Below are 27,510 nucleotides of genomic sequence, written 5' to 3' on the forward strand. Positions count from 1 at the left end.
TGCGATAGCCCAAATACAAGATGTGAGCAAAAAAAAAAAAACTTGTTTGTTCTGATTGAGGCTCTGATAACCGGTAGTGAGTAAACGTTATTTCCGAAATTGAACTTTCGTTTTATATGAGTAAGGATCACTCTTTTGAGTTAGAGAGTTGGCCATTAAAAACTAATTTATTTACATCCACTCATTTTTCAAGAACTACAAAGAATACTTGCTTAAAAATTCGTGCATGGAATTCTACAAAAATTATACTGCTATGCCTAAAAGTATGTTCACTTTTCCCAAACACCACAATAAATAATGGTACTAGGTTTGTTCGTGATAAAAGTTAATTCTTTGCAGTTTTATTGGATCGTTTTTTAATAATTATTTTAATATATCAATCTTGAGTGAATTTGATGACATTTATAACGTGGCAAATACAATATATTTGTTCGATTTTAAGCTGGACTGCTACAAAACGTCTTTGGGAATTCGGGTAGGGTACGGGTACTTAACAATTAGAACGTATCTAGTTCGACATAAATATGGTTTTAGTTCTCTAATACGCAATAACATTTTTCCGTTAGCATTGGCCAATAAATACAATTTCATTTGGGTTCGCTTTAATTTATAAAATCTTTACTACGTATGCTCAACTAATTTAACTTTTAACCAATTCGCTAAATAATTTATTTAGTTTACGTAGAATTTCGGTACTAAATTTATTTACAAATTAGGTGGCCTAGAAGCTAGTCAAAAATGTAGCTCTAACTATAAATATTGCAAGCCAAATGTAGCAAGGACTGTACTACACACAGTTTGATAAAAGAAATCTAAACATACGAATATAGATTAAAACACAGTCTTATTTATGTATGAAAACATTAAATGGGGCAAACCAAAGATTAGAAGCGGGCAAGCAAGGTACAAAGGATACGCATTGGATATGTGTGGTGTCTAGGTCCAGCCGAATCTTTAGGCCTGGGCTGGTGTCACAGAATGCGTGCGCAAGAATCTGGGGGACTGCTGAAGGGGCGTCTGCTTCCAGGGACGCCGCTTCATATGCGACTGCTGCGAGCCAGTCAATCTAAATTTTGAATAACAATTTGAATAACAGGATGCACTTGTGTTATGTTAACTGTAGTCTCTACTTACCTGTTGTATTTGGACAGCTTACGCCGCTTAATCGGAGGCAGTGCTTCCATATCCAGTCGTGGGCCTACGAATGCATAGTTGCCAACTGCGCCCGCGAGAGGAGCTGAAACCAGCAGGAATAGGAAATAACAAATGAGTTATCAATTTGTTTAGTTAAGAGGCTTACAGTGCTTTCGTTTGTTGTTGCGGTGCACTTGATTGATGGGCAGCAGTGGAGCACTAGATCCGCCCTCCAGGTGATTCTGGTGTCGCCGGATGCTGCAACTGCGTCCTCGACAGCTCTTCAACTGATCTAAAGCATCGTGCATGTGGGATCTCTCTCCAGGCGTCAGACCCGCTGCACGGTTTATCGTTTCAAAGCGATCTAATTGGGACGATAATAAAAATCCATAAATATTATTCCTTTATTTTTTTGCATTTTTTAAGGGGGGGCCTCTTACCAATGGTCAGGTTATAGAAGGTGATAAGGCCTGTGGTAAACTCGCAGTACAAAAAGTTGTGGGTGCCATTGATGGTCCTTAGGCAGGAGTAGGTGTTATTATTGGCGTTCATACAGAAGCAAAATGGACTGTCGTTCCAAAGGGGAGCCGTTCGCCAGTGCTGATTGTCGTGCGAGAAGCAGTTCATCTTCTCGGACAGACACTCCTTTTCCAGACGAGCCTTCTTAATGCGCTTCCGTTCCTTCTTGCGCTGTCGCTCCTCTTTAAGCTTTCGTCGTGCCTCACGCGCCATTTCCTTAGAGTCTGCATGGCTAAAGATGGAAAATAATATGTGAGATTGGCCGAATTATTCAATTCAATTGCTCTACTTACTTCTCGCCTACATCTGGTTCGCAATAGCATTCTGCTCGCGGTGTAAACCGATGCGACTGCGTTTGCTCCAATGAATCGAATGCGCTTGCACTTCCATATCCTTGGAATACTTCCGTTTGACCTACGACGTTTGATCTTGGCGTGCTGCTGATCTCAGTAAAGTAGCTCATGTTAAACTCTGGTCCGGCTCCACTATCCAGCACACTTTGATCATTACGCCGTCGGTTATCATTTCTTCTACCAGCGGCCAAGGCCTGTTTATTGCTTTCCCTCAACTGCTTCTTCATCTCCTTCAGCTTGCCAATCTTGTCCTTTAGAAGCTTGATCAGCATATCAATTTGAGTACGCGAAGTACGCCACGTCTTTTCGTCGTCGTATATCACATTTGAGCAGTTCACTTTAGCCGTGGTCGCATCCACGAAGCACCGATGGCCACCAGATTTTGTGTACTTTTCTCCCCGCTCATATGAGTTGCCACTAGAGTTGGATGCGTGTAGCTCGTGCTCGTTGAATTTAAGCTCCAAGATCTCCAGGGTGCTTTGTATCTGCTGAATGACCTGGGCAATAGTCTCATTGCTGCTTGCGGGCAAATCACGCTTGCTGCGATGCGTATGATCAACAAGTTGATCTACCACCTGGTGGAGATCTAACAGCTCCTCCATCTCGTCAGGTAACTCAGTATGGAACACCTCCCGCTTGTTTCGACGCCTTCCTGGGCCGTTATGTGTGCGCTTGTTAACGCGATGCAATCCAGCAGATGGGGCTCGAATCTTGGTATAGACTACTCCGTCGGGAGTGAAACAGGCACAATTACGTTGATATTGCTTCCGGGGCATCGCAGCCAACTGATGCTCTAACTGAAGCTGAAACAAATGATACACTTTATTATAAAAAAAAGATCTACCACACAAAATACTTTATATCTATATTTACATGGAATTTGCACTTGTGCTTCCGCCAACGTCCCTCCTCATTGACGCACTTCCATTTTTGCCCAGGTAGACAGTTTTTGAGTAGCGCCGGGTCAGAGCACTCCGAGTTAAGGCGCATCATCTTGGTTATATAAGGAGCCAGTGGAAGATCGTTGTTTTGTTGAAACTCCTGATCAAGCTCTTCATCACCCTCCTCGAAGGCGGCATCGTCGAGGTCATCTTCTTCCAGAGCTGCTGCTGAGCTGTCCATGGCACCATCACCGTCTACATCATCCTCTTCGTTGTCCGTTTCCACTTCCTCTTCCCCATCCTCCGGCTGCTGAGCGGTTGAGCTCATCAATGTGGCAGCGGTGCTGCTGCTCGAAACAATGGTGGTACTTTCGCCTGCTCCTTCAAGGAAATCTTCAAGCAGCGAACTGTTGGCCAGTTTCATGTTTCGCCTTTCAATTTGAAGGCGGGCACGAGATTCGGCTATCTGCTCAGCTGTCTCCCTCCTGCCGGAACTCTCAATGAGGAAGCTATCTGGCCAGTTGTCTCGCACAGCGCGATTTCTGCTCAGAAGCAGTGGCAGTATGCTGCGCCCATCCATATGCTGAGGCGTTGGCACACCACCCATATCCAGGAAAGTGGGGGCCAGGTCCACATTTAAAACAATCTCATTGACCCTGCCGTATAATTTATCATTAGCTTCAAGACCTCGATAAAGTCAAATTACTTACACCTTAGATGCCTGAATCCCTGGACCACGGATAAGGAACGGCACACGGACATCAAACTCAAAGGGAAAACTTTTTCCTTTAATAAGTCCAAACTGACCCAGATGATAACCATGATCGGAAGTGTATACTATATAAGTGTTGTCCAGCTCTCCGAGTTCTTTTAGCTCGTTATAAACCCGCTCCACGGCAACGTCGACACTTTGGAGCGTTTGCAGTCGCTTCGTCATGAGCAGATTGGTGAACCTTTTGTGAACAGGCTGCATGGGTTCCGTGACCCTCAGGATCCATTGCTTGTCCGGATTTGGGGCGTGATCATACGATGGAGTGCTATAAGTGCAAATTAAATGTTAAAAGCTATTGACAAAAAGAAAGAACAATATAATCGATATTCTTAATCATACAGACTGTTTGCATATTTAAAGAAAGAAACTTGCAAAACCGAAATAAATAAAGGAACAAGGATCGTTTCAACCTGTTACTTAATTATTAACGAATTAAGTTCAACTATTATCGGGTGTTAATAGTTAGGGTATTTACTTACTGATGGGTTGTCACATTAAAGAAGAGATGACTATACTGGGGAGCCGAATCCTCAGGGCCATGTGGTGCAGGAAAACTCATGGTGAGCAGCACTGGCTTCCGCTGGTTCTGTTGCTTTGAGGAGCGGAGGAAGGCAATCGAGTCATTGGCTATCAGATCCGGATAGTAGTCTTTAGCGTAGTCAAAACCGTGCTTAATTTTTTGTCCATTCAGGTTGATGCTGTAGTTGTAGTACTTGGAGTTCATGATCAATCCTCCCCACTCCCGCCAACCTGGTGGGATATAGGATCCATTGTACTTGTTTAGATACTTTCCGAAATAGCCGGTGCGATAGCCTGCATTCGAGAGGTATGTGGCATAGGATCGCGTCTCATGAGTGGCCTGCCACTGTGGGCTGGAGCAGTTGTCATTGTTGGTAAACACCATGTGGTTGTGGACGTACATCCCAGTCAGCAGAGACGATCTCGCCGGACAGCACATGGGTGTGGTGGTATAGGCATGTCGGAATTCGGCTCCTCCATCTCTAAGAAGTCGCAACGTGCGCGGCATGAAGTTAAGGGAGCCCAGCTCCACATCCTGGTCATCGGTCAGAATGAGGATTATGTTTGGGCGTCGCTCACGTGCGGAGTTGGAGTCCCGCGAGAATCTCTTCGCCGAATGGCTGCGTTTGTGGGAATGAGATCCCTGTTCCTTGCTGAAGACATTAAGCACAAAGAGGAGGAGTATCAGGCCGCCAATTATAAGGCGCAAACTGGAGTGACGCATCATCGTTTTAGGTGGGAATGAACGTAAGGCTTCAAGTCAAGGGCGCTATTCTAGCGCCTCTGCTGCCGCGCTCAAAACGCCAGCTATTCAACCAAAAGCTGCTTCATGTTGTTGTAACCTGTAAAGAGAATGATAGAATATAACTTTTAACTTCTTTTCGGCTTTTAAGGTGCAACATTTGCATAACCACAGTGTGGAAATAATTTGGCTTCAGAGTTACTCTTCCCCGCGATTCAAGCCAACTCAAGCATCTTTTTTGGACCTGATTTTGGCTGCCGGTTTTGCAGCTGCTTTGCAATCTGCAGCTGCTTTGCCTGCCTCGAAATTTCATGCACCAGTTGACCTCTACCCGAGTGCCCTTGGTACCAAATATTTGCCAAGATTGTTTGTCCAAGAGCGGCAAATCAGAGCGATGCACATTTTGTCCACTTATCACCGAATGTCGGTTACTGCCAGGCCCTTCCAACCACCCACTCACCTTTCGCCTGGTTTCTGGTGAAGTGTATTTTCGTCCTTGGTGAAATTTATGTGCCACTTGCCGTTAAGTGAAAACTGCATTCGCAGTAGCTTTTCCCTTATCCTGCGGTCCTGCGGCACATTCACGGAAATTTTCTTGTGCAGTTTATGCCTGCTTGGCAATGAGCTGCCATCCCAAAATCCAAGCAATCCACCACCCACTCAACCAGCCCAACTCGAAGCAGACTAAGTTGTGCGGGGGAAATAAAGAGGTTTACTGTGGCCGTTTAAGTGTGATTTATGTGGTCGCAGTGCCGCTGTTTGTTGCATTGCCAGTTCCACCAAAGGAACTAGGCTTCCACTTTAGCCGCTTCTTAAAGATTCGAACACCATGAAAGTCAAGACCTTCTGCATTCGGCAGGCCACTTAACGCTTTGACTCGACCTTGATGTGTGCCAAGCGATTCAACAACAAAAGAAAAAGATCGCTCTTCAAGATAGTCATAGCTTTCGAGGCTAAACTTTAAGGTCTGTGAAGAACTATAGGGCTGTTCTCTGTTCACCCTAAGTGTAATGATATAAGCTCAATATATTTCAAGAAATTCTCTCAATTTTGCAAGAACTTTAAGAAATATTCTGCTATACAGATCCAAGTCGCCTGTCCTGTTTTACTTCAAGCTCAGTCCCAACTTAACTATTGCACAACCACAATAACTTCCTGCAAAAAGTTTTCGAAGTAGAGTTTGAATTTGACATGCTCCAAAAAAAAAAAAATATGCAACACAAATAAAGCCACCAGAAAATAAAACTGGCAGCAACGATACGACGCAGGTTGCAACACAAATAGCTGATAGATGGAGATGCCCAACATCCGGCGGTGGATGCAAGATGAATTGGTATATGGATGGCTGGCAGGCAACTCAATGAGCCACTTGAGAGTGGGACAATAGAGAAAGCCCCCCCCACTCTACCGCCTTCTCAATTGCAAATGCAATATTTTGCCAGGCATTTTATTTATTCATGCTCAATTATGTTTCGTTCTTCCCTTTCCAATCGCAATCTAAATGTAGCAGATTTGCCATCGCAATTGCAGCCCAGCTTTTGTAGAACGAAGAAAAAACGAAGGAAAGCCAACTGAAGTGCATTCATTGTGAAAGCAGCTGGAAACCCTCATCCACTTGACTGAAGAAACTTCCTTATTTCTCCGAGGCTGCATTCGGACGGTTTGATGGCTGGCCCATGTGCAGCCCCAAGCAGCCAAGATGGAAACTAGTTTGGGTCAGGCCTGACCCAACAACTTCGGCCCTAAAAAAGGAAACATGTTTCTCGGCAAACAGACGCGGCCGAAAGAGCCCGATTCTCGTTCTTTTTGTGCGGCATCTTCCTGTCGCCTGCTGACAGACGTCACGCATGCTCAGATCGCATCGGTATGGGGATGGGGATGCTTGGAGCAGGAGGCAGGGACAGCCGGTTAAGAGCGGGCGGCCTCTTCGGTCTGGACCACAGTGAACGTGTTCCCGACTTGGCAACACCAGCAAACTTGTCTCACCAAACACAGCCGAAGGAGTCGAGAGATTGGCGGCATGCAGGGAGGATGAAAGCCAACACGATTTCCTGATTCATTCATGAATTTCATGACTTTGGTCTTGTGTCCTTCTCCTTTACTCCCCGAATCTTCAGACCATCCCACCTCAATTCCATTTTCTGCAACCTCAAATCGTGCCTGTTGCTAGGTGATCATAAAATTTTATTACCAACATTTGTAGGCGCAAGTTGATTTGAAAAAAATCTCTGTACATATTAAAAGAAACTGAAAAGCAAGCTCCGCCTTAAAAATGCTAGATCAATAGCTAAAAGAAGTAGCGCATTTTTAAGCGATTCCCAATCTGCATCTTATTATACGCCAGATTTTCAAAGTTGTCTGGTCACGGCAAGTCCAGTCCAATAAACTTAATTAATTTCGAAACCTCTGTAAGACGTGTCAATCCAATTGCATATCAAATAAGGCGAAGTCTCTTATCCAGCGTACAAAATGATTACACAGTCGACGTGAAAAGAAGTCGGGCGGGAAAACCAAAGCAGCCAGGAAAGGGAAAGCCATCAGATAAATCTCCAGATGCGACAAGGAAGCATTCAATTACACAAATCTTAGAGTCGAAACCGATTTGAGAGTGTGGAGTTACAGTAGCTGCAGACTCCTGCTCCTTATGAATATGCAAAAGTAAAGTTGAGTAATCTGACGGCCAGGCAAACAAATTATAAATTCCTCGTTATCAGCCCAGTTCCTGGTAATGACTGCGGATTGGAGCGGCGACTCATTAGCCGGCATGTCAGCGAGTCTCAAGTGGGCCAAAGATGGCGAGCAGGGTAGTCGAGAGTAGGGAGTATGGACTGTAGAGTCTAGAGTCCGGAGACCCGGGCCTACAAATGTGGAGCAGCGGCTGCGTAGGCTGAACCCCTGCCAAGTCCAACTTTGCGCTTAATTATGCAATTAACAAGGCAGCCAGGCGGCTAGGGATTGGGTCTGACATGTGACCAGTTGATGCCTTTTGCCGAGTCAATTTAACGCTTAACTAACTATTTAAAAGCTAACTCATGCTGCGCTGTGGCGAATGCATCATGGAACATGGAACGTGGAACGTGGAGCTTGGAGCAACTCCCACTCGCATCCGAGTGTTGCAGCAGCAGCAGCGTCTTCGTTACTGGCGGCTTTTCCGGTTCGATTTATGCATATTTAATGGGGGCCCCAAAACCTAAACTGAAACGCCTACATTATTTTGTATGTACATCCACAGTCGGGGTAAGAACGTGTGGCAAGTGTCACTCAAAGGGGGCGTGGCTGGGGTCGACTTGCGGTAAGCCAATTTGCGTTTTTGGCTTACTCAACTCCGCAAAAACCCAACATGTTGTGACAGTTTTGTAATGGACTTGAAATATTTAAGTCCGCTTTGGCCTGACACTTGAGCAGGTGATTATGGAGCTTGCATTAAAAGTAAACATCAAGCTAAAGCGGAGAAGTTTATTATTCAGGATGGCTAAAGTGCTCTTCGAATCTATTTGACAAAGTTAAAATATCATTCAGCACTCGGGACGGAAAATTATGAACTTATGCGCACACTTTAATCCATTTAAATAACACTGTCTCATATGAAAATAAAACTCGAGAAAGGCAAAATAATGTGCAAAAAAGAGCACAATGTGAATGAATTTGAGGCACGTTCCGAATTCGGACAGTCAGACGACAAGTGTTAGACGAGGAAGCCGAAAAAAAATAAACAAAATACATGTATATATAAATATACATACATATATGCGAAAGATCCAAACGGATCGGAGTGGGTTAGGAACGATTTGTTAATGGAAACCAAATGTCGTGAGTGAGTGCTTGTAGCGGAACATATTTAAATCGTGTTCCGCCGGCGCAACAATAAATTTCAATGGCAACAAATTGTTTGTGAAACTAAAGCAAATAAATCTTTTTGGCTCCTTTTTTTGGTACTTTTGCATGTCTGTTTGTCATTTTGTCAGAATTATAACAGGGAGAGTGACACCAGGCAAGTGTCGAGATTCACGTTTAGCTCGATTAATGGTTCATTCCCAAGAGGGCAACGCCCTGGGCGGGGCTCCGTTTTAAAGGTTTCAATTGGCTTTATGGCCGTGCCGCATTACCAAATGAATATTTATTCCTTTTTAATAAAGTAGCAGGCAAATTAGTTTTTAACTCAAGCGCACATGTCTGCAGTTATTTTGTAATGGAATCGCTTGCAATTTGTTTTACACACATTTTAGCAACTTATTTTGCAGCTGCTGCTGGCACAAAAAAAAAAAATCATAAAAACAAGAATTTATGCAATTAACTCAATTACAAGTTATGGTCAGAAGGCCCAAACCACTCGGCAAATGCAATTCGAAATCGCCAACAAAGGTTAAAAGCTATTGAACAAGCTCAGCTAGCATTATATGTATGTAAGTGGGTTGAAAATATCATACAATTGCTCTATTAAAGCTGCCACACAACGTCCTGCCCCTTCGCAAGTCAAAGGGTTGAAGGGCTGAAACAAGTCCTGTCGTTGTGGCATAAACAAATCAAATCTAATTGTGACCCACTTAGCCGTGTTCCACTGCAACACACACACACACTGCCAGCAAAAAGTCAGCTAACGGCGGCAACTTCACTCGTCCAAATGCATGGCCATTAGGAGTTTCGCGATGTAAAATTGTTGCCTGACATTTGCATATAAGAGATACCATTTGAGGGTAGCCTTTTTGCACGATGTGCTTGAAAATCGATTTTTTACACTCTGGTTTTCTTATCACAAAAGCTGGTTATCAGTTAAAAGACCTACACATGTACATACATGCCCAAAAACTATTATATTTTCAGCAAATTAAACACGCGAACAATACAAATTTCGCTTTCCCTTCACAATTGCTTTAATCTTCCCAGTTCTTATTGCCGTCAAGGTCTGGTCCCAAAATGAATAGCACCGAAAATAGAAATTCTAGCGAAAATGTTAAACATTCTCTTGACATATCAAAAGAATGTGTTCTCTTGTCGTCGCCGCTTCCCGCGCTTCGATTCGCAAATAGTTTGCAACAGAAAGGCCTCCAGGCCAGCACAAAATTCTAAAGTGATGACACACAGAACAACGAATAATTAAAATAATAATAATGCGGGGGGAAACAAAAAAAAAAAGCGGATCACCTTGGACCAAATGGACAGTGGTCAAAAACACACAAAATATAAGGCTTGTGGTCAGGCGATAAATCATAAACAATGCCAGGGCGGGGCGAAGGCGTGGGGCAAGGCTCTGCTCTGGCTCGGATTCTCATTCAAAGAATCTGCTTTCAAAAATGTGAATCATTACAAAAAAAAAACCCAGGATAGTAGCAGCCAACGATGATGAAGACGACGGCTGACTCAGTCGACTTCAACTGAGGCTCAGCTTTCAGCGCCGGGCGTCAAACGGAAGCCGCATTAGTTGCACACTCCCGAAGGCTCAAGCTGGAAGGTGCTCCTTCACATACATATGTATAAAATATACTTACATATATGTATGTACGTATCATACAGAGGATCAGGTTGTATGCCATCAGCGACACGAGTTCGCTGGACAGCAGATTTCAAATTTGATTGCTAAATAAAAGGAGGCTATTATTATTTAGAGCAAGTTTTCATCTTAATTTTCTATTATCACGAAATGATTTATACATTACGACAAAAGAGCTTTGTCAGCTTATTGCCTTATTTTTTTGTTTCCACATTTTTTATTTTAAACTTGTTAAAAGTTTAAAGATCAAAATATTGCTTCTGAAATTTTGCTAAAATGATGAACGCAAAATAATATAGCCTTGCCATGTGTCGCATACGCCTCGTTGTCATCGTCGCGGTACTAAAACGTATTATTATACTTTTTTGGATTGTCATGTATGTACCATAACGTAATAAAAATTGAAATTCAAAAAGATATTAAGGTAATTATTACACTCTTCTCACTACAACATATATTTTGTATTCAGCACACCTATAGAGAGAAATTTCCGCTGGTCAAACCCGGCAGCTGCAATAAGTCTTTGTAAAATTGATGTGGACTTTAGGACATGCAAGTGTCAACATACATTTTTGCAACTGTCAGTGATTGTGACAGGCTAAAAATGCAAAAGTAAAATGAATTCAGAGATTCATTTGTATGTCTTCATAAATGCGCTTTAAAAAAAAAGGATGTACTGAAAAATAATGTCTGTACTTTTAAACAGGGAAGGTTCAAATATTTTGGCAAGTACGGCAAATTCACAACTTTGATGTGAAGAATCCCGTGGCCGAAATAGCTCAGTTGGGAGAGCGTTAGACTGAAGATCTAAAGGTCCCCGGTTCAATCCCGGGTTTCGGCAATAATAATTTTTGCACAAATTAGGCAGAACTCGCATAAAAAAATAATATAAATTTTGGAATAATTTTAAGGCATAATACAACACATACCGTAAACACTGAACACTTTTTAATATTTGAACGATCTGATAGTTCAATAAGACCGTTATCCAAGTCTTATTTAAAATTATTTAATCACCCTCAAAACCGAAAAGCTGTGAATCCACCCCATCACGTGTTTCCGTGGTGTAGTGGTTATCACATCCGCCTAACACGCGGAAGGCCCCCGGTTCAATCCCGGGCGGAAACATTGGAAATATTTATTTTAATGCATTTCCCAAATTATTTTGCCTGTATAACTTAAATATATATATTTTGTAATGTGATTTATGTGTCACTTTTGTCGGTCACCTGAAGTGCTTAAATTGTATAGTAAGTTTGAGGTCTCCACTGGCAAACCTCCCCTAGATCAGCGGCATGCCAGAATCTTCGTCCTGGACTCGCACCTACCTCAACTGGAAGCGGGTGCTGTTCCTCTCGCTGAAGTGCGTATACTTAATGATGGTGGTGAAGTTCAGCCAGAGGTGCCTCGAGATGGCCTTTAAGAGCCAGTTTGCTCAGAGGCAGACGGAAAATGCACAAGTGGGATCGCAGAGCCGAGGAGAAGCACTCACTTGATGGTCACATGACGATTCCTATATGTCTCATTTGTAGGAGCTGCGAAGAAGCCGATAAATAAACAACAGTTGGAGAATGTCTGTGCGCTGTCTTAATACGTTTTTATTAGCCAAGAGATTCGCGTCAGGCTGTCGGCTATAGTAATTAGACTCCATTAGTGGGCTGGCAGACGTCGCCGCGTTCCACCAGTAAGCAGCAGTACAGAAATTTATGCAAAGTGCTTAGGAGCCATGTGCCACTCCAGATCTATCTCCATCTATAGCCATACCCATACCCCACCCCTACCCACACTCGTACATATATTCGTAGCCACATGTTGGCGCTCATAATTTTTACGCCATTAGACAACTTTGTGCATAAACTCATTAAAATGTACTTGAATCCCTCGAAACGAAATGGAGATGGGAATGCTGATGTGCCTGGATCTGAAGCTGGGATGCCTTGGCGAGGCGTTTGGCTAATTTGTCGAGCAGCGTCAAATGACAGGGAAAAGGCAACAGTCTGTCTCCCCGATGCGCCACCACTCGAATCCGTGGACATGTGGCGCAATTTGACAGCTTGAGGCGCAACAAGATAGATTGAGTCGCAAAGATGCTGGGCTGGCCAGACTGAAGTTGGGTGTGGATGGAAATGGCAATGTCAGTGCAGACATTACGCAATTTGAGACAACTCAAGCAAACACTCGAGTGTGGCCGCCACTGGGATGATTATGATTACGATAATTATTTTAAGCCTGATGAGTTTGTCGCTGTCTTGCTCTCTGGAATTATTATGCCAAACATAATGAAAACGATGTACAGGCGCTGGGGAGTCATCACGCAACATCCAGGTCTGGGAAAGTTTGGAAAAAGTCTGGGGAAAATTTTATTTCGGAGGATAGATCAGTGATTTACTGTCGAAAAATAGCAACGCTTTTTTATGGCATTTCCCACACGTGGGAAATAAAAGAAGCACATTTGTTATCAGTCAACATGATATCAAAAGTACCTTTTTATTGTTAAAGTCTTAAAAACCAATAAAGTCCAATGATATTTAAGAACTATTTTTAGTTTACCCAACCATGTTGACCACTCCAAAAGTTCCCATTTTCACTGATCATGAATCATATTCAAGGCCAAACGCCCAATTGAATTGAATCGAATCGAGTAAAATCGGTGAAGACACTAGTATCTATAAACTGATTATAATGTCATTTACTTATCAGCAAGATATCAGTATCGCCAAGTTCGGACCACCTTTTGTCCGATTTAAGCACGATTGTTGACTTGTAGTTGTCCCCAGTAACGAACGAGCTACCGAACGAAAAATATCGATTTTGTAAGAATGAGTGGTATGCAAACCACAACTGTGGACCCAGTACCCAGCCCCCCACAGGAAACCATCATCATCGCCACCGCGCCACCACCTGAGCCCAGAAAACCGGCTGTGACCACTAATAACCGAGGATACTTTACCCGCATCAATAAACAGAATTATGCGTCCTATACAGGTGAGAAAATTGGACTACATAGTCGAGAAGTGCATGTCTTTATCGACACTCTCTTTCCAGTTTTCTTCCTATTCATCTATGGTGGCATGGACATGGCAGCCAGCTTGGGCTGGAGTCAACCCTACAGCGTCCTCCTATTCACGGAGTACTCGTACTGTTGGTTTGTAGGTGTCATCATTGGAGCGCTGGCCACCACTCTCACCATGTCTTTTCTGCCCAAGCTGGTCTACTATGTAAGTTGAAGACGCGTTATTCTCAGTATGTATAGATATATATTTATATGCGTTTCCTTAAAACATTTTTTAGGTTTTTGGTGCTCTTATGCAACTAACTGGATCCATTATATTTACGGCTGCAGACTATTCCGCCTGCCTGGCGGCCCGCTATTTGGCCGGGTTAGGGATTGGCCTCATTACGGTGCCATTCCTCATTCACAATGCTGAGGTGGCATCTAACAACTTACGAGGAGTCAACGGCGGAATGGAGCAGTGCGGTCTAGCCCTCGGAATTTTCTTTCAAGTGATTTTTACTACGGAGTGGACTTCATTAATTGACTCAAACCCAAACGAGATCCATGGCATCATAGGGATCGTCGTCTCATTGTTTGGTTTGGCGATGACTGCCCTGGTGGTAGAGTCGCCAATCTTCTTTCTACGTCGAAATATGGAGAACAGGGCGCAGCAGAGTCAGGAGAAACTTTTGAGACATAATCCCGGTGGCGTTAGTGCAGCTCTGAAGGAGGCCAGAAGGTATGTGGCGGAGAGCGACAACCGGACCCTGGGGGAGGAACTGGTGGCCTCGGTGATGCCCTTCTTGAAAATGCTACTCTTTCGCTGCTTCGTGGCATTCTCCTTCTCTCTGCCGCTGACCATGTCGATCATCTCGAGCACCGCAGTAGCGGAGAAAGGACTCAGTCTTTGGCCAATCTACCTATTTGGCGTTCTTCGTGTGATTGGAGTAATGGTGGCTTTGATATTCCTGGACACTTTGGGTCGCAAGGCGGTGTCCTTGGTGGGCCTCCTTGTTATGGCCGGACTAATGCTCGGATTGGCGGGTCTATATGCCAACGTGACCAACTTAATTAGCTTTAACTTAATGACCTCAGCCTGCAATATCGCATTGGCCTTCCAGGTATTCGCAGGTCTCTTCGTGTGCAGCTCATCCGCATACATGGGCGAGGCTTTTCCCATGCGGGTCAAGTCGTTCCTGGTCGGAGTGATTGTCATCATTGAGCAGATCGTCCATATCGTGGTAATTGCCTGTGTAAGCTCTGTGCCCAACAAGGACTTCTTCTTCCAGTATTTTTTGGCCGTAGGCATTATAATGCTGGTGGGCATGATCTTCTTTACCGTGTCTATGCCGGAGACAAAGAAGATGACGCTGAGGAAGGCTGGCCACCGTTTTCAGAAGTGGTACGACGTACAGATGTACTAGGTCTAAGACTCCAGACTAATATTTGTTATTTACTCTCTTACTAATTTAAGTTAATAAAATAAGATTCGTAAACATATTTTTAAAGTGTCTTTCTGTGATAGTTATTATAGCAAAAGCATTTAATTCGAATAAGAAATAAAGCATTCACAGACACATATTTTTTCGTAGTTTTGTAAACATAAAAAACCCGAGAAGCTTTCGATAGAGAAACAAATATTTCAATGGAGAAATCCTAGTTCGATTATTTACGACTGTTTCTGGCGGAAAGTTTCAGCAGTTTGTCAAATAAAAAATCAACATTCTTATCGACCCTCATTGGGTTTTACTTTTACTGTCGGAACCACTTTAAAGTGGCATAAGACTATATTTAAAAGCTTATAAAACCGTACTTTAATCCCTTAGAAAATGTGTAAGGCACTACAATTGGTTTTTAGAACTCAATAAGTTCACACTTGTCCATCAAGTTGAGCGGATCGAAGAAAAGCCATCATACCGAAAAGTTACAGGAAGGAAGAAAGCATGACTATCGCATACGTAACGGCTGGTCCGGATCCTTCGCCCACCAAGGACTACGCGGAAGGATACAAACCGAATATACCATCTCGGGAGCCTTCGATCCAAATAAATTCATCCACCAGCAATCCAGGATCCGTACGGCAAATCAACAAGCAAATTAACGTTGCCTGTGCAGGTGGATATTGCAAATGAAGTTTCTGCAATTAAAGGATGTTACTTTCTTCCTTTTGTCAGTGTTCTTTCTGTATGTCTACGGCGGCATGGACTTTGCCCACAGTGCGGGTTGGAACCAGACCTTAAACACCACGGCCACGCAAGTTTTTAAATGCAGTTGGTTCATTGGAGTTCTGGCTGGAGCAGCCTTGGCCTCCTTAACCATGACCTTCCTACCAAAGTTGCCATTTTATGTGAGTGAACCGATAACACTTTATACACATCCAATACGAATATTATGCAGGTTCTTGGAGGTCTAATGCAATTGACTGGATCAATTATATTCACGTGTAAACCCTTTGATTACGGATGTCTTCTGGCCGCTCGTTACGTGGCTGGAGCAGGAATCGGTTTAATCACCGTACCGTTCCTTATCCATAGTGCCGAAGTGGCGACGGACAACCATCGCGGGGTTAGCGGATCAATGGAGCAGTGTGGTCTGGCCTTGGGCATTGCCATCCAGGTTTCTAATTTCTTAGACTTCTTACAAAAGAAATGTATAAAATGTGTTAATAATCTTTCAGGTTATCTATGATACTCAATGGGTGGATGACAAGGAAGCATCAGTTAACGAGGTTCATGGCATAATAGGAATTGTGTTCTCTATTATTGGTCTTGGAATGACAGCCCTCTCGATTGAGTCGCCCATCTACTATTTGCGCATCAAACAGAAGGAGAAGGCTCGCAAATGCCACGCGAAACTATTGGGAAGCTTTAACCACTCAGTGGATCAGGAATTTGAGGAGATTCAGCTTTATGTAGCGGAGAGCCAGAAGAGGACGTTTTGTCAGGAGCTACGGATCTCAGTGGTGCCCTTTATAAAACTACTGCTTTACCGCGGATTCGTCGCCTTCTCATTTTCCCTGCCCCTGTCCGAATCCTTAATCAAGAGTGCTCTTCTGACCGAAGGATTCATTTCCTGTTGGCCAGTGACTGTTTGGGGATTGGTGCGTTTGTTGGGAGCCCTAGTGGCCCAAGGATTCTTGGACAAGTTGGGGCGCAAGTTCGTCTCACTCGTGGGTCTACTCTGCATGGCTATCCTGATGCTCTGCATGGCTGCCTCCTATGCAAATCCGGCAAATGCACTAATGACATACTACATGTACCAGGTTTGGAGACTGGGACTGGCTTTTCAGGCATTCGCAGGACTCTTCGTGTGCAGCTCATCCGTTTATCTGGGCGAGGCCTTTCCCATAAAAGTGAAGCCCTTCTTTGTGGGATACATTATAGGCTTCGAACAAACGATCCACATCATTAATATTGTCGGATACAACAAGGGTTACGAGAATTTTTTCTACCACTACTATCTGTCAGTAGGTATCATTCTCCTTGTTGGCGTGGTTTTCTTTGGGATCGTTATACCAGAAACAAAGAAAACAACACTTCGGGAAGCTACCAAGCTATTCCAGAGATTGCAGAACATACGATTATTCTAGTTAAGGGAAATGAAAATTAAGTTAATAATTATAAAGAATCCCCTTTGATACATAAAAAAAATAAATTGGCAATTAATTTGACTTTGCTTAAACTATTTGTGAGTAAAAACAGGAACCTATATGTCACAAATTTTATTTGTTTACAAATTACATTTTTTTGGTTGGTACAAGACCGAAGAGCACTTTACTCGAAAAGTTATCTTTGACATTTGTTAATCAAATCAATCAATTAAATGGGATTGATAACACATTTCCAAGTATCTCCAACACGTCATCCGCTTATCCAGTGCAAATTAACTAGTTCAGAGGGTTTCTTATTTTTTTTTAGAGGTATATCCCAAAACGATGGCTCATGCTGAACTTTGTGCCCCTCCCCCAACCGACCTATTACAACAAGTCAGCCAGGACACCACAATGGAGTGAGTAACAACATTGGACTCATGGCCCTTGAATATTTCTGTGACTTTATCACGACTTATCGAGGCTTACTTCAAATGAATCACGGCCAGCGACAGGCCTACCGTAAAGCGGAGAACGCGAGTATCTACCAGCTGATAAAATATATCAATTGTCAGATATCTTTTTTGCTGATAGCTACTACTTACGCGGAAATATTTCATAAAAGCTCGCCCAGTCAGCCATTGGCCACCAATCCGAACGAATCAATCCAGCTCCTTGCAAGGCAAGGTAAATTTTGAACGCTGTTTATTATATAAAGCAAACTATGACGACCACATATGTCACTGCGGGTCCAGTGCCCGTCCAGCAAACCACATACATCACCACTGGACCCCAGCAGACCACGTATATCACCAATGGACGCCAACAACAACCACCACCGCCCCCACCACCAACCACGGTGATCATCACCACCCAATCGAACAGCCGATGGGCAACCCCTACTCAAACGCAATCTGGAACAGCAGGTAGGATCAGCAGAACTAAGAAATAATTTTATGAATAACCAAAATATACTTTAAAAACAGCTACCCTTCTCTTTGTGTATGCTGGTATGGACATGGCCCAAGGTCTTGGTTGGAACTTGACTGCCGTTTCCGCCAACACCCTGGAGTTCCAGTACAGTTGGTTTATTGGCGTTATTATCGGAGCTGTGGTGTCCGCCATTACATCAGCATTTCTGCCCAAAATAGTATTTTATGTGAGTCGAAAATGGTTGATTTAAGAAGATTTCCAAGACTAATATCAATGTTAATTCGCAGGGTCTGGGTGGTGTGATGAACCTAATTGACGCCATTATCTTTGTGAGTGCTCCATATGAGTACGAGTCGATCCTGGCCGCCCGATATGTGGGAGGAGTGGGCATTGGGTTAATCACTGTGCCATTCCTAATCCACAGCGCAGAGATCGCTTCGAGTACCAACAGAGGAACCTGCTGTGCATTGGAGCAATATGGTCTGGCATTGGGAGTGGCCATTCAAGTAATCTACGACTCACAGTGGTCTCAGGGATTGGGCATGACCATCAATCGAGTACACGGAATTTTTGGAATCGTTTTTACGGCCATTGCGCTGGGAAGTGTAGCCATCACGATCGACTCGCCGATCTTCTATATCCGCCAGAACCAGGAGCAGAAGGCACGTGCCAGTGTGAAGCAGCTAATGGGATCCTATTGGACTCGAGAGGCTGGAGATCGAGCCTACGACGAGGCAAAGCTATACGTGGTGGAAGGCAGCGCCCAAGGAGTAGGCGAGCAGCTGGGAGAGTCTATGATGCCCTTTCTCAAGCTGCTGCTCTTCCGCTGCTTCGTTGCTTTCACCTTCTCGGTGCCACTGTCATATTCAATACTGACAACCACGGAGCTGGTGGAGGGCACCCTGCACTCCTGGCCCACGATTATATTTGGACTTCTTCGTCTGATCGGTGCCCTGATCACCTTCGCCGTTCTGGACACCGTGGGCCGGAAATTTGTCTCACTACTTGGACTCATGTGCATGGCTGGATTAATGCTGGGCATGGCCGGAGTCTACGGGGACTACGGGCACATCTTCGACGATTACTTTATGTGGCAAGTGTGCCGTCTGGGCATGGCATTCCAGTTCTTCGCCGGTTTCTTCATCTGCAGCTCATCCGCTTATCTGGGCGAGGCTTTTCCGATGAGAGTGAAACCCTTCTTGATTGGCCTGATCGTGTGTTTGGAGCAGGTGATACATATCATTGTGATCGTCAAGTTTGTTCCCACCGCAGAGTTCTATTACACGTACTTTGTCGCTGTCGGAATTATTATGGTAATAGGCCTCGTAGCTTTTGCCGTTCTAATGCCAGAAACCCGAGGATTGACGCTAAGACAGGCAGGCGAACGATTCCGCCGGGTCCACGATGTCATGGCCTACTAGGTGGCTTCTATTTATTGTTTGTCCAATAAACTGTTGACCTTAAATAACTGATGCAGTAGTTTTTAAATATTTCATACACTGTACAAAATTGGAAGGCAATTTGGAGGAGATAGAAGGTATCTGATAGTCGAGGAACTCTACTACAGCTTTCTCTCTTGTTTTCCTACGATTTAACTTCCGCATGAGGAGTAAATGCAGTCGGCGGCTGCATTGCCATTTTTACTAGCCATTGAAACATATTTATGTCTTCTCAAATTTTTAATGCGGTTAATTCCCCCTTCGGTGAGCCACTGGAGACTATTTATATATGCCCTGCGGCTAGCAGACTTTATTTAGAACTTTATTATGGGCTAATTTATGTCTCCGCCAGCTCTGCGCGCTTCTAATCCCCACATGTGTTCCATTTTTGACACTTTGATGGCGCTTTTGTGGTGTTCGCTCGGATGCCGAACATGTTTGTTTAACTTCTCGCCGGCGGTTTATGCGTTTTTAATGCACTTCCTTGGATAAATTTTGTTTCATGCCCAATTAAACATTTTGGCCGAAAGCAGCAGCTGTAATTTGAATTCTTGGTATGAACATACACTTGTGAACAATGTATTCATTTCAATGGCCAACAAATTGAGGCTCGACTGAATTGTGGCAACGTTGCACTCACCAGAAACGAATGTCAGGCACTTACGCCGCCGGTCACAGAGGCCCATCAAGACAACAATACGGCGAATTATACGAATTACAATTCAAATGATCTTACAAGTGACACATCCATCGGCAACGGGGAAGCCGAGTTGTAGGGAATAAGGCCTTTACAGCGCACAAAAATGCGCATAAAAATTGCATTAAAATGCCATACCAGACTCGGCAGCCTAATGAAGGAATGGCAATAAAGGACAATTGCCAGCAGCAAAAGCAGCATGTTCCGCAATCACTGGGAAAAAGCTGGCGATGCCCTTAAATAGACGAAGCGAACCAAGCTGGGAATCCATTGGTTGCCCAATCGCATCGACCAAGTGCGTGCAGAAATGTTGCCACGTCGCTCGAGTGGCTTTCTCGATTCGGCGATTTCCCATGCCCCAAAGTGAATTAAATGCAGACGCGTGATTTTGCACATTAATTACGCGCAACCCCCATTTCATATCAGAATTTCCTGGGGGTGAGAGTTCAAACCGCCAGGCAGTGCATCGGATTCAAGAGCAGCCAGCCAAAAGGAACTCAATGGACAAGGCAACTGCATTCACCGAAGTGCGAAGAAACGGATTTTATGGACCGCAGCTTTGGTTAATTACCTGCTCAAAGGTAAAGCGCGTTGCTGTAAATTAAGCAATTTATTTTTAGCTTAAAACTCACCTTGGTTTTCAATATTTTCTTGCCTCTGCCAGTATTCCTGCAATTCAAAGAAACCAGAATTAAAATATTAACACCTTAAATGAGATGGGAAACATTGTAGCAACGAAGGAAAGACATCTGGAAAGTCTTATCATTTATTCATCTCAATTAAAACCGTCCGTGTTCCCCACTCAAGACCGGCGACACTTTCAAGAAGCCAACTGCAAAGACTGTCGTGAACTTTCTGCTCATTTACAACTGACACATTTGCACCTGCCTCACAGGCAAATGAGCGGAATGATTGATAGTTGGCCCATGGAATGAGTGACGAGTCCGTGACCCGGCCAGGAGTTTTCCTTAGCCGGGCAATTTCCATCTGTCAGCTGTCAGTTTTGAAAGTTGGCAGGCGCTGAACTTGGCATTTTAATTGAGTGCAAAATAAAAATAAGCTCAGGGAAAAAGAGAATGCAGCGGGAATGTAAATGCGGATGAATAGGCTTTCAGCTGATGGGCGAAGCAGGCAAAGTGGCTTTCAAGTAGTGTATAGCCACTTCGTTCAATTCTCTCAAGTTGCTTTCGAGTTAAGGCAAGCTTGTTTGGTTTTTATTGAACAAACAGCTGCCGCTTAACTGACTTGAGGTGAGCAGTTGTTTTCTTGTTTTAACGACTTTACTGCTGCCACGCTGCGTATGCGCAATGCACACCGTCCCCTTAAGAAGTTAACTTTTAACCCAGTTTTTTGTGGTTTGTTTTTTTTTGTGTTATCAGCAAAACCTTTCTGACATGCAACCAGGACCTTTGCGCTAACTTTTTACCTACACAACCTTGATCGCATTTAAATTGAGTCTAATATCGTGCGATCGAACTAACAACTGCACGCATTGCGTATACGCAGTGTTCGCAAATAGGTGGGCAAACAAAGTGCGACAGAAGTGAATGGGGGAAAACATTCTACGGTTTGTTTGCCTGCCTATCCGGTCCGCGTATTTACGGACTTATTTACATGCGAGACAGGCAAACAGAATAAAAGGGAAAAACATAAACTGTTTTGATTGCAGGTAAACAAACCGACCCACTGACTAGCTGGCTAGCCAAGGAAGCACCCAACTCTACGTTATTGATTGCTGTCCATTTATCATGCCGCTTGTTTATCAACAGACCAGAACTTTTGATAAGCGCCCAGAACCCGCTTCGCACCACCAAACTCCGTTTGCTGGTGTCATTGATCTTGGCGACTTCACACTTGGATACTTGTGCCGGACTATTGCGCATTTGCCCCCGGAAACGCACTCAGAAAATCCATATCAATAAAATTCAACAACAATTAGTAGTTTGTAATTGATAATAATAAGAACTTAGTTGAACTTTGAGTGATTGCACCCTTACTTGCCATAAATTATAATTACTTTGAACAAATATTTAAAATAAATTACGAAGTGCTAACAGAATTTTTCCCTGTGCACAGAAATTACGGAAAACAGGTAGTTGCATGGTGATGATTTCATGAAGTCAAATAAACAATGCAAATAGACAATCAATTCGTATTGCAGACAATAATGCTTTTGGTAACGCTTCATTGAATATCAGAGGGAAGAAAGGCTGGAAGTTACGCACCAATTACCATCAGTTGGCAGATTGCGAGAAAGCATTCCACCTGAAGTGAGTAAAAAATGTTTCATATTATCCATGCTAATGGAATTATTCCCATAGCTTTCGAGGCATCTAACAATTATAGACATTAGCACAACCCATTACCAAGCACTATTTCAATTAAAGCCCACCTCAAATGGCCTGTCATAAATCGAATAAAAAATGTTTATATGGCAAAAATAAATAATATTGAACAATAAACAAATCTACAAGCAAACTGACATCATATATTGAATCGCACGCAGAAAAATGTAATAAACGCCCGCGGTCAGAGTTGAGTTTTGATTGAATTTGAAATGGCGCATTCAAATCACAATTAGGAATTATTATTATTGCGATTGCTATTTCATTTTTTTATGTAGCTGTAATAATAATTTTCCATTGCATTCTTGAAAGCGACTTTTAATTGATTACCTCGCAGAGCATTGTAACCGATTCAATTATTCAGCAATTTAACAATTGATTGAGCGTTCTGGGCAGCGAGATTCTTTTATGGAAACTGGAACTGAATTGTTTGACTTATGTATGTTCACTATCCTTTGTTCTGCGCCTGTCAGTTGTCGTTAATTTTCCCGGTAAAGTGTTGGCCCGAAAAAGGGCAAAGAACAAACATGTTTAGGCCAAGAAAGAGCTTTTGGGTCGGACCTTGTTTTTTTTTACCTTTTTCTCTGCCGCGGACTTTGACAATATGGTTGCTATAACATTTGCAGGAAACAATGCCATGATATATTTTTGTCAATTCGTCAATGTAGAAATTTGAACGGAAATGACACGATGGAGTGGTTCCTCATATCGAAGAATGGGTTCACCAGAAAACACTTTCAACGAAACAAAATCCACCGTTGCCAGTGGACTTCTCACACAAACTACCTGATAAATTGAACGCGCATATGTTGACAGCAATACAAATGGCTTGAACAAAAACACACGGAATTCCTGGAAACGTTTTCAATTAGCACTCGATTGCAATTATTAAACATCGAGGAGTTCTGTTAAATGTGAACAAATTATTCATAAACATTAATAAATGCCTTCACCAACGCATCATTAATCATCAGCTGTGGTAGTTTGAACCTCATTTAGCCGGGATATCATTTGGACACATTTTTAACTTCATATTTAGATTTTTGGGCGAAGGGCGATTTGCCAAACCAAAATCGCACAAATTTATTGTTTTTTTTCGCGATTTTAATTGCTTTTCTTCGTATATGTACATGTGCGAGTGGGTGAGTTATTCGATTTTTGTGTTTGGTTTGTGAAAAACCACATGTGATTTTCCATTATTAATTTGTTTTCCACGTAAACAAACACGAACTTTTATTGATGTTATAAATGCGGTTCTTAGCGCCGTCCTTCTTTGGAAACGAAATCGCGAAAATGTGCAAATCGGAATGCTTTTAGAGCTGAGTGGGCCTGTGGATCAGGTGTCCGAAATATTTTCAGCAATTGGTTAATCATAATCGCATGATGTTTCAGTTCTCTTTGAACATTTATGAATTGTAGGCTAATCTAAATTCTTTGAGTATAGATAAAGCATGACAACGGCATTATTATTGTTACTTTGGATACATGTTTAAAAAGTATTTGGTTTTACGTTTGTTTTGAAACTACAACAATGATAGACAGTGTAAATATTGATCTGCATCACTACTATTTCAGAATGTTCACTATGTGTGAATGTGATCTTTTGCGGTGGATTTTCTATCTTGAAAACGATAAAAAATTTTAAATTGTTTACTTTTTCTAGGGTATCATTTCATTCCGTCTAGCAGTTGAAGACAATTTTCTCGTTTTGTTTTCTTTCCTTTGTTTGTTGGTGGTTTGCTCTTCTAGCCACACTGCCTATTCATTGCCCACTTTATCCTTTCTGGCCCGGAGTGGAACCAAGTCTGGGAATTGCACTGGGTTGGTTTTGCTCTCATTTTGCCTTTTTTCACGCTTATTATGTGTTGTTTGTGGTTTTTTGTTGTTGGCTTTATTTTGCACATATTTACTATAGGTTTGTGTACATATATATTTCTTTTCGGTTTAAATGTTGTCAGACAGGATTTTCCACTTTAATGCAGTCGGCGTCGCTGCCTTTTGGCGCATTCCTGCCGCACAGCTCATCATGGATCATGCTCCTTTTTCCGCCGCCTACCTCCTCGTCACCCTTAAGTTTTGGGCTCAGCTCAGCCTGCGTGCACCACTCCACAATCCGTGGCCGCAATCCTTCCTGCAGCTGCTGAAGCTGCTCCTGCTGCCGTTGCCACCATTCAGGTTAATGCAGTCTTTATTCATTTCATATTTCTAAGCGCATTATGTGCTGCGAGCCACGCTCACAATATTAGCAAAAATTATGTTAATCCCTTCGGGCTGGCTGGGTAATGCTTACTGCCCCGTCCTTGCGGCCTTTAGCCAGCAAACGGAGGCGCGTTAAATTATTTTAATAGCCGCTTACAATTACCAGGGCCAACCCTCTCGGTTCAGGGTAATGTTTTTAATGTTTGACGCGATTTGCTGGCTTTTCACTGGCGTTTTTAAACGCGCCTTGCGGCCAGACATGCGGCTAAGTCGTAAAATAGGACTACAAACCGATGGTGCACGATAAGTTAATGGTGCGTCTAGCAGAGCAAAGCTAAAAATAAATACAATTTACTATGCTATGGCTTTGAATTTAGTTATTTTGATGAAAAATATACGATTTAAGAAGTACATAGGATTTAATTTCTTAGACATATGGTCTAGCCGAAAAAACTAATATTAAGCATGCCCTATTTGAATGTCCCACCGCCGACCTGCGTCCGTCCAGCTTCCTATCTCTAATAGTTTCTAAAACTTTTCAATAAAACTTAATTCACTACTCAATTAACCCAAGATAGTGCGAGCTCGTCACCCATTGTCCTTATCAGTTTTCAGAGGGACAAAGAATAATTGAAATTGATGCCCCAGTGCATGTGTTAATTTGCACTTGCCTCACTATTATAGTGACATGCATAACCAACTGCTCCATTGGGCGTTCAATTTTCCATTCATAGAGCGAAGACAGTGAGTATGCAAATGCAAATTGAGGCGTTTAAAAACGCTTGCAAATCGCGCACCGCAATTAAACGGCGCCCCAAACGCGTGCCCCATGGTACACGCCTCCCGGCCGATTTTATGGCTGTATTTAATGCGAGCCATGTTTGACGGGGTATCAGCCCATATAGGCATAGTTTGCGGCTGGCTAATGACTCTGCGTGGGGATGGGGATGGGGAATCGCATGAATCGTCGGGGAATGGGGATGCAAATGGGAAATGTCGGAGACGCCTTTTCCACTCATTAAGTGGTGTTGGTCAACCAGTTCCGAGGACAGCATGATGGATTGCCGGCCAGCTGAATAATTCAGCCACCAATCGCTCATTCAGCTGGGCATTCATTCATTCATCCATTCGGTCGGCCCGTTGACGTATCGTATCGAGCGGACCAAAACCGAAAACTAAAACCGAATCCCAAACCTGATTGCGGTAAAAGGCCAAATTGGATCGTTCTCGTTGCCTGGTCGGTGCCTTGGGGCCAGCGTTAGTCATCGTCATCATCATCATCATGAGCCTTAGCCGCCTTATGCCGCTCCCGCTGAATTGACCGAATTAAAGCTCTGGGATTGCGTGGAGCGGGCAAACCAGTTCCTGGCCGCCACACTCCAGCTCGGACTGCAACTCTAAAAAGACCAGGAGAAATTGCCACAGTCAAAACAATTAGACAGACGGGCCAGACTCGTGTCTTCAACTTGTTGCCGCGGCGGATAAAAGTTGGTGTCTTATGCTGGGAAAAGTAAAAAGTGTCTAATTAAATGCTTGTCCAGACTGGCTTTGGAAAATACAAGGTACTTCAATGCAAACAAATCTGTACGAAACTGAAATACCCTTAAGACATACTATTAAATTTAAATTTTTTAAGCTTGTAGCGCATTTTTCAAGCTTTCGAAATGAATTCCCTGAAACTATGGGACACCATTTTTTGCAGAATTGCAGAGATATTATTTCTTCTATATAAACAAAAAATTATCTTATCTGTTGATGTTGCGACTTAATCATATCATCTAGCAAACAAATCTTTTGTTTTACTTCGAATTGCCAGTTAAGGCAAAAAGTTGTCTTGCTATTGGGTATCTGGTATTATTTAAAAATTCCCACAATTAGTCAGCAATCGGTAAATTTTAAGGGTGGTTTCGTTATACGCATTAAATTAAATTTCCTCCAAGCGATTAGTGAATGGACCCGGTCCAAAAGGCAAGGCACAACAGGCAAACAACAATTAACATAAATTGCTTACGCGATGCGGCCCATTGAGTGCCGGCAACAAGGGGTTAAGGGGTCACAGTTGCCGCCCGTCAATCATTCGGTCAAACGAACAGCGGCACTTGAATGGTCGAGCGAAAAGGGTTTCCCATTTCCACGGCTGCCAGTTGCCAGTTGCCAGTTTCCAGTTGCGGTTCGCTCCAGCGGAAACTTCAGAATGCACCTGTCGCAAGGCGGCGGTAGGTGTGATAAGCATCTCATCACAACAAAAGATTAACACGCCGGGGAGGACAAAGAGCAGAGCCCGGTCATATGGGCAGGTCTCCGATTAGAGACGCACAAGGGATTCAAACGAGCTGCCTGCACACATATGCACTGCTACAAATAACTAGCAAGAAATGTATGGAACCCTAGATACAATGTATACTCATAATACAATTAAACTGGATTCTAAAAATTGCTGCTGAATATGGATGCTTATTTTACACACATAATTGTATATTGATGCTAGGTGTTCCTACAGACAGCTCAAGTTTTCTCACAGTGGTTGCTTAGATGAACAGGAAACCGACGGGGAGGAGACCTTGAAGACCCTACGCAGGTTGTATTGCAAGCAGTTAGTTAGGTAGTAGGTAGCCACAAGGCAACACCTCTGGCTTGACAGATCGAGTTACCAAAGAAGCACCCTACTCCTAAGTGGGTCACATTACCAATGTCAAACGATCGAAGCCAAGCCTTACTTTCACTCAGGAATATTGAGGAAGTGCTGTTGAACAGTCGGTAGAACAAAGACCAAACAAGTTGGGATGCCTGATGAGGACCACAAACGACTAGTATCGCATGATTTGCTTGGATCAGTCGATCTTCCCCCCGTAAAACTAATTTCAAGTTATGATCAATAAAAAAACCTTTTAAGTTTCAAGCGAGA

At 43.2% G+C, this 27,510-nt stretch overlaps 5 protein-coding genes and 2 non-coding genes across 9 annotated transcripts in view, besides 1 other annotated feature; 6 read left to right on the forward strand and 1 right to left on the reverse strand.

Moving 5' to 3' along the window:
* Positions 1 to 315: 315 nt before the first annotated feature.
* Sulf1 (Sulfated) overlaps positions 316 to 27,510 on the reverse strand; it is a 29,034-nt gene continuing 1,839 nt past the window's right edge. For 2 of the 3 annotated variants that reach the window (NM_001275698.1, NM_080248.3), the window contains exons 2-10: positions 20,694 to 20,730; positions 4,139 to 5,020; positions 3,598 to 3,924; positions 2,880 to 3,543; positions 1,947 to 2,809; positions 1,575 to 1,885; positions 1,301 to 1,498; positions 1,135 to 1,237; positions 316 to 1,066 (exon numbers count right to left, since the gene is read on the reverse strand). In NM_001275698.1, the coding sequence (NP_001262627.1) occupies positions 955 to 1,066; positions 1,135 to 1,237; positions 1,301 to 1,498; positions 1,575 to 1,885; positions 1,947 to 2,809; positions 2,880 to 3,543; positions 3,598 to 3,924; positions 4,139 to 4,905 (3,345 nt within the window). In that variant the 5' untranslated portion in view covers positions 4,906 to 5,020; positions 20,694 to 20,730 and the 3' untranslated portion in view covers positions 316 to 954. Of the gene's footprint in view, positions 1,067 to 1,134; positions 1,238 to 1,300; positions 1,499 to 1,574; positions 1,886 to 1,946; positions 2,810 to 2,879; positions 3,544 to 3,597; positions 3,925 to 4,138; positions 5,021 to 11,736; positions 11,944 to 20,693; positions 20,731 to 27,510 lie in introns of all 3 variants that reach the window. The other variant, NM_001275697.1, reaches the window with a different exon arrangement.
* tRNA:Phe-GAA-1-8 (transfer RNA:Phenylalanine-GAA 1-8) lies at positions 11,177 to 11,249 on the forward strand. Its single transcript has one exon. It is a non-coding gene; the product is annotated as a tRNA-Cys (tRNA).
* tRNA:Val-AAC-1-1 (transfer RNA:Valine-AAC 1-1) lies at positions 11,464 to 11,536 on the forward strand. The gene has a single exon. It is a non-coding gene; the product is annotated as a tRNA-Val (tRNA).
* CG44044 (uncharacterized protein) lies at positions 11,612 to 11,963 on the forward strand. The gene has a single exon (NM_001275699.1). The coding sequence runs from the start codon at positions 11,704 to 11,706 to the stop codon at positions 11,902 to 11,904; it is 201 nt and encodes a 66-aa protein (NP_001262628.1). The 5' UTR covers positions 11,612 to 11,703; the 3' UTR covers positions 11,905 to 11,963.
* Positions 13,189 to 14,902, forward strand: CG6901 (uncharacterized protein). The gene is made up of 3 exons (NM_142274.2): positions 13,189 to 13,393; positions 13,454 to 13,626; positions 13,700 to 14,902. Exons 1-3 carry the CDS (start codon positions 13,237 to 13,239, stop codon positions 14,825 to 14,827), a joined length of 1,458 nt encoding a protein of 485 aa, NP_650531.1. The 5' UTR covers positions 13,189 to 13,236; the 3' UTR covers positions 14,828 to 14,902.
* On the forward strand, positions 15,266 to 17,105 carry CG17929 (uncharacterized protein). Its single transcript, NM_142275.3, has 4 exons — positions 15,266 to 15,518; positions 15,578 to 15,750; positions 15,801 to 16,019; positions 16,081 to 17,105. Exons 1-4 carry the CDS (start codon positions 15,347 to 15,349, stop codon positions 16,990 to 16,992), a joined length of 1,476 nt encoding a protein of 491 aa, NP_650532.2. The 5' UTR covers positions 15,266 to 15,346; the 3' UTR covers positions 16,993 to 17,105.
* Positions 17,623 to 19,396, forward strand: CG17930 (uncharacterized protein). The gene is made up of 3 exons (NM_142276.4): positions 17,623 to 17,918; positions 17,979 to 18,151; positions 18,213 to 19,396. Exons 1-3 carry the CDS (start codon positions 17,717 to 17,719, stop codon positions 19,344 to 19,346), a joined length of 1,509 nt encoding a protein of 502 aa, NP_650533.1. The 5' UTR covers positions 17,623 to 17,716; the 3' UTR covers positions 19,347 to 19,396.
* Positions 19,462 to 19,503: a mobile genetic element.

This window comes from Drosophila melanogaster, chromosome 3R, assembly GCF_000001215.4.
Source record: "Drosophila melanogaster chromosome 3R".
Classification (NCBI taxonomy): domain Eukaryota; kingdom Metazoa; phylum Arthropoda; class Insecta; order Diptera; family Drosophilidae; genus Drosophila; species Drosophila melanogaster.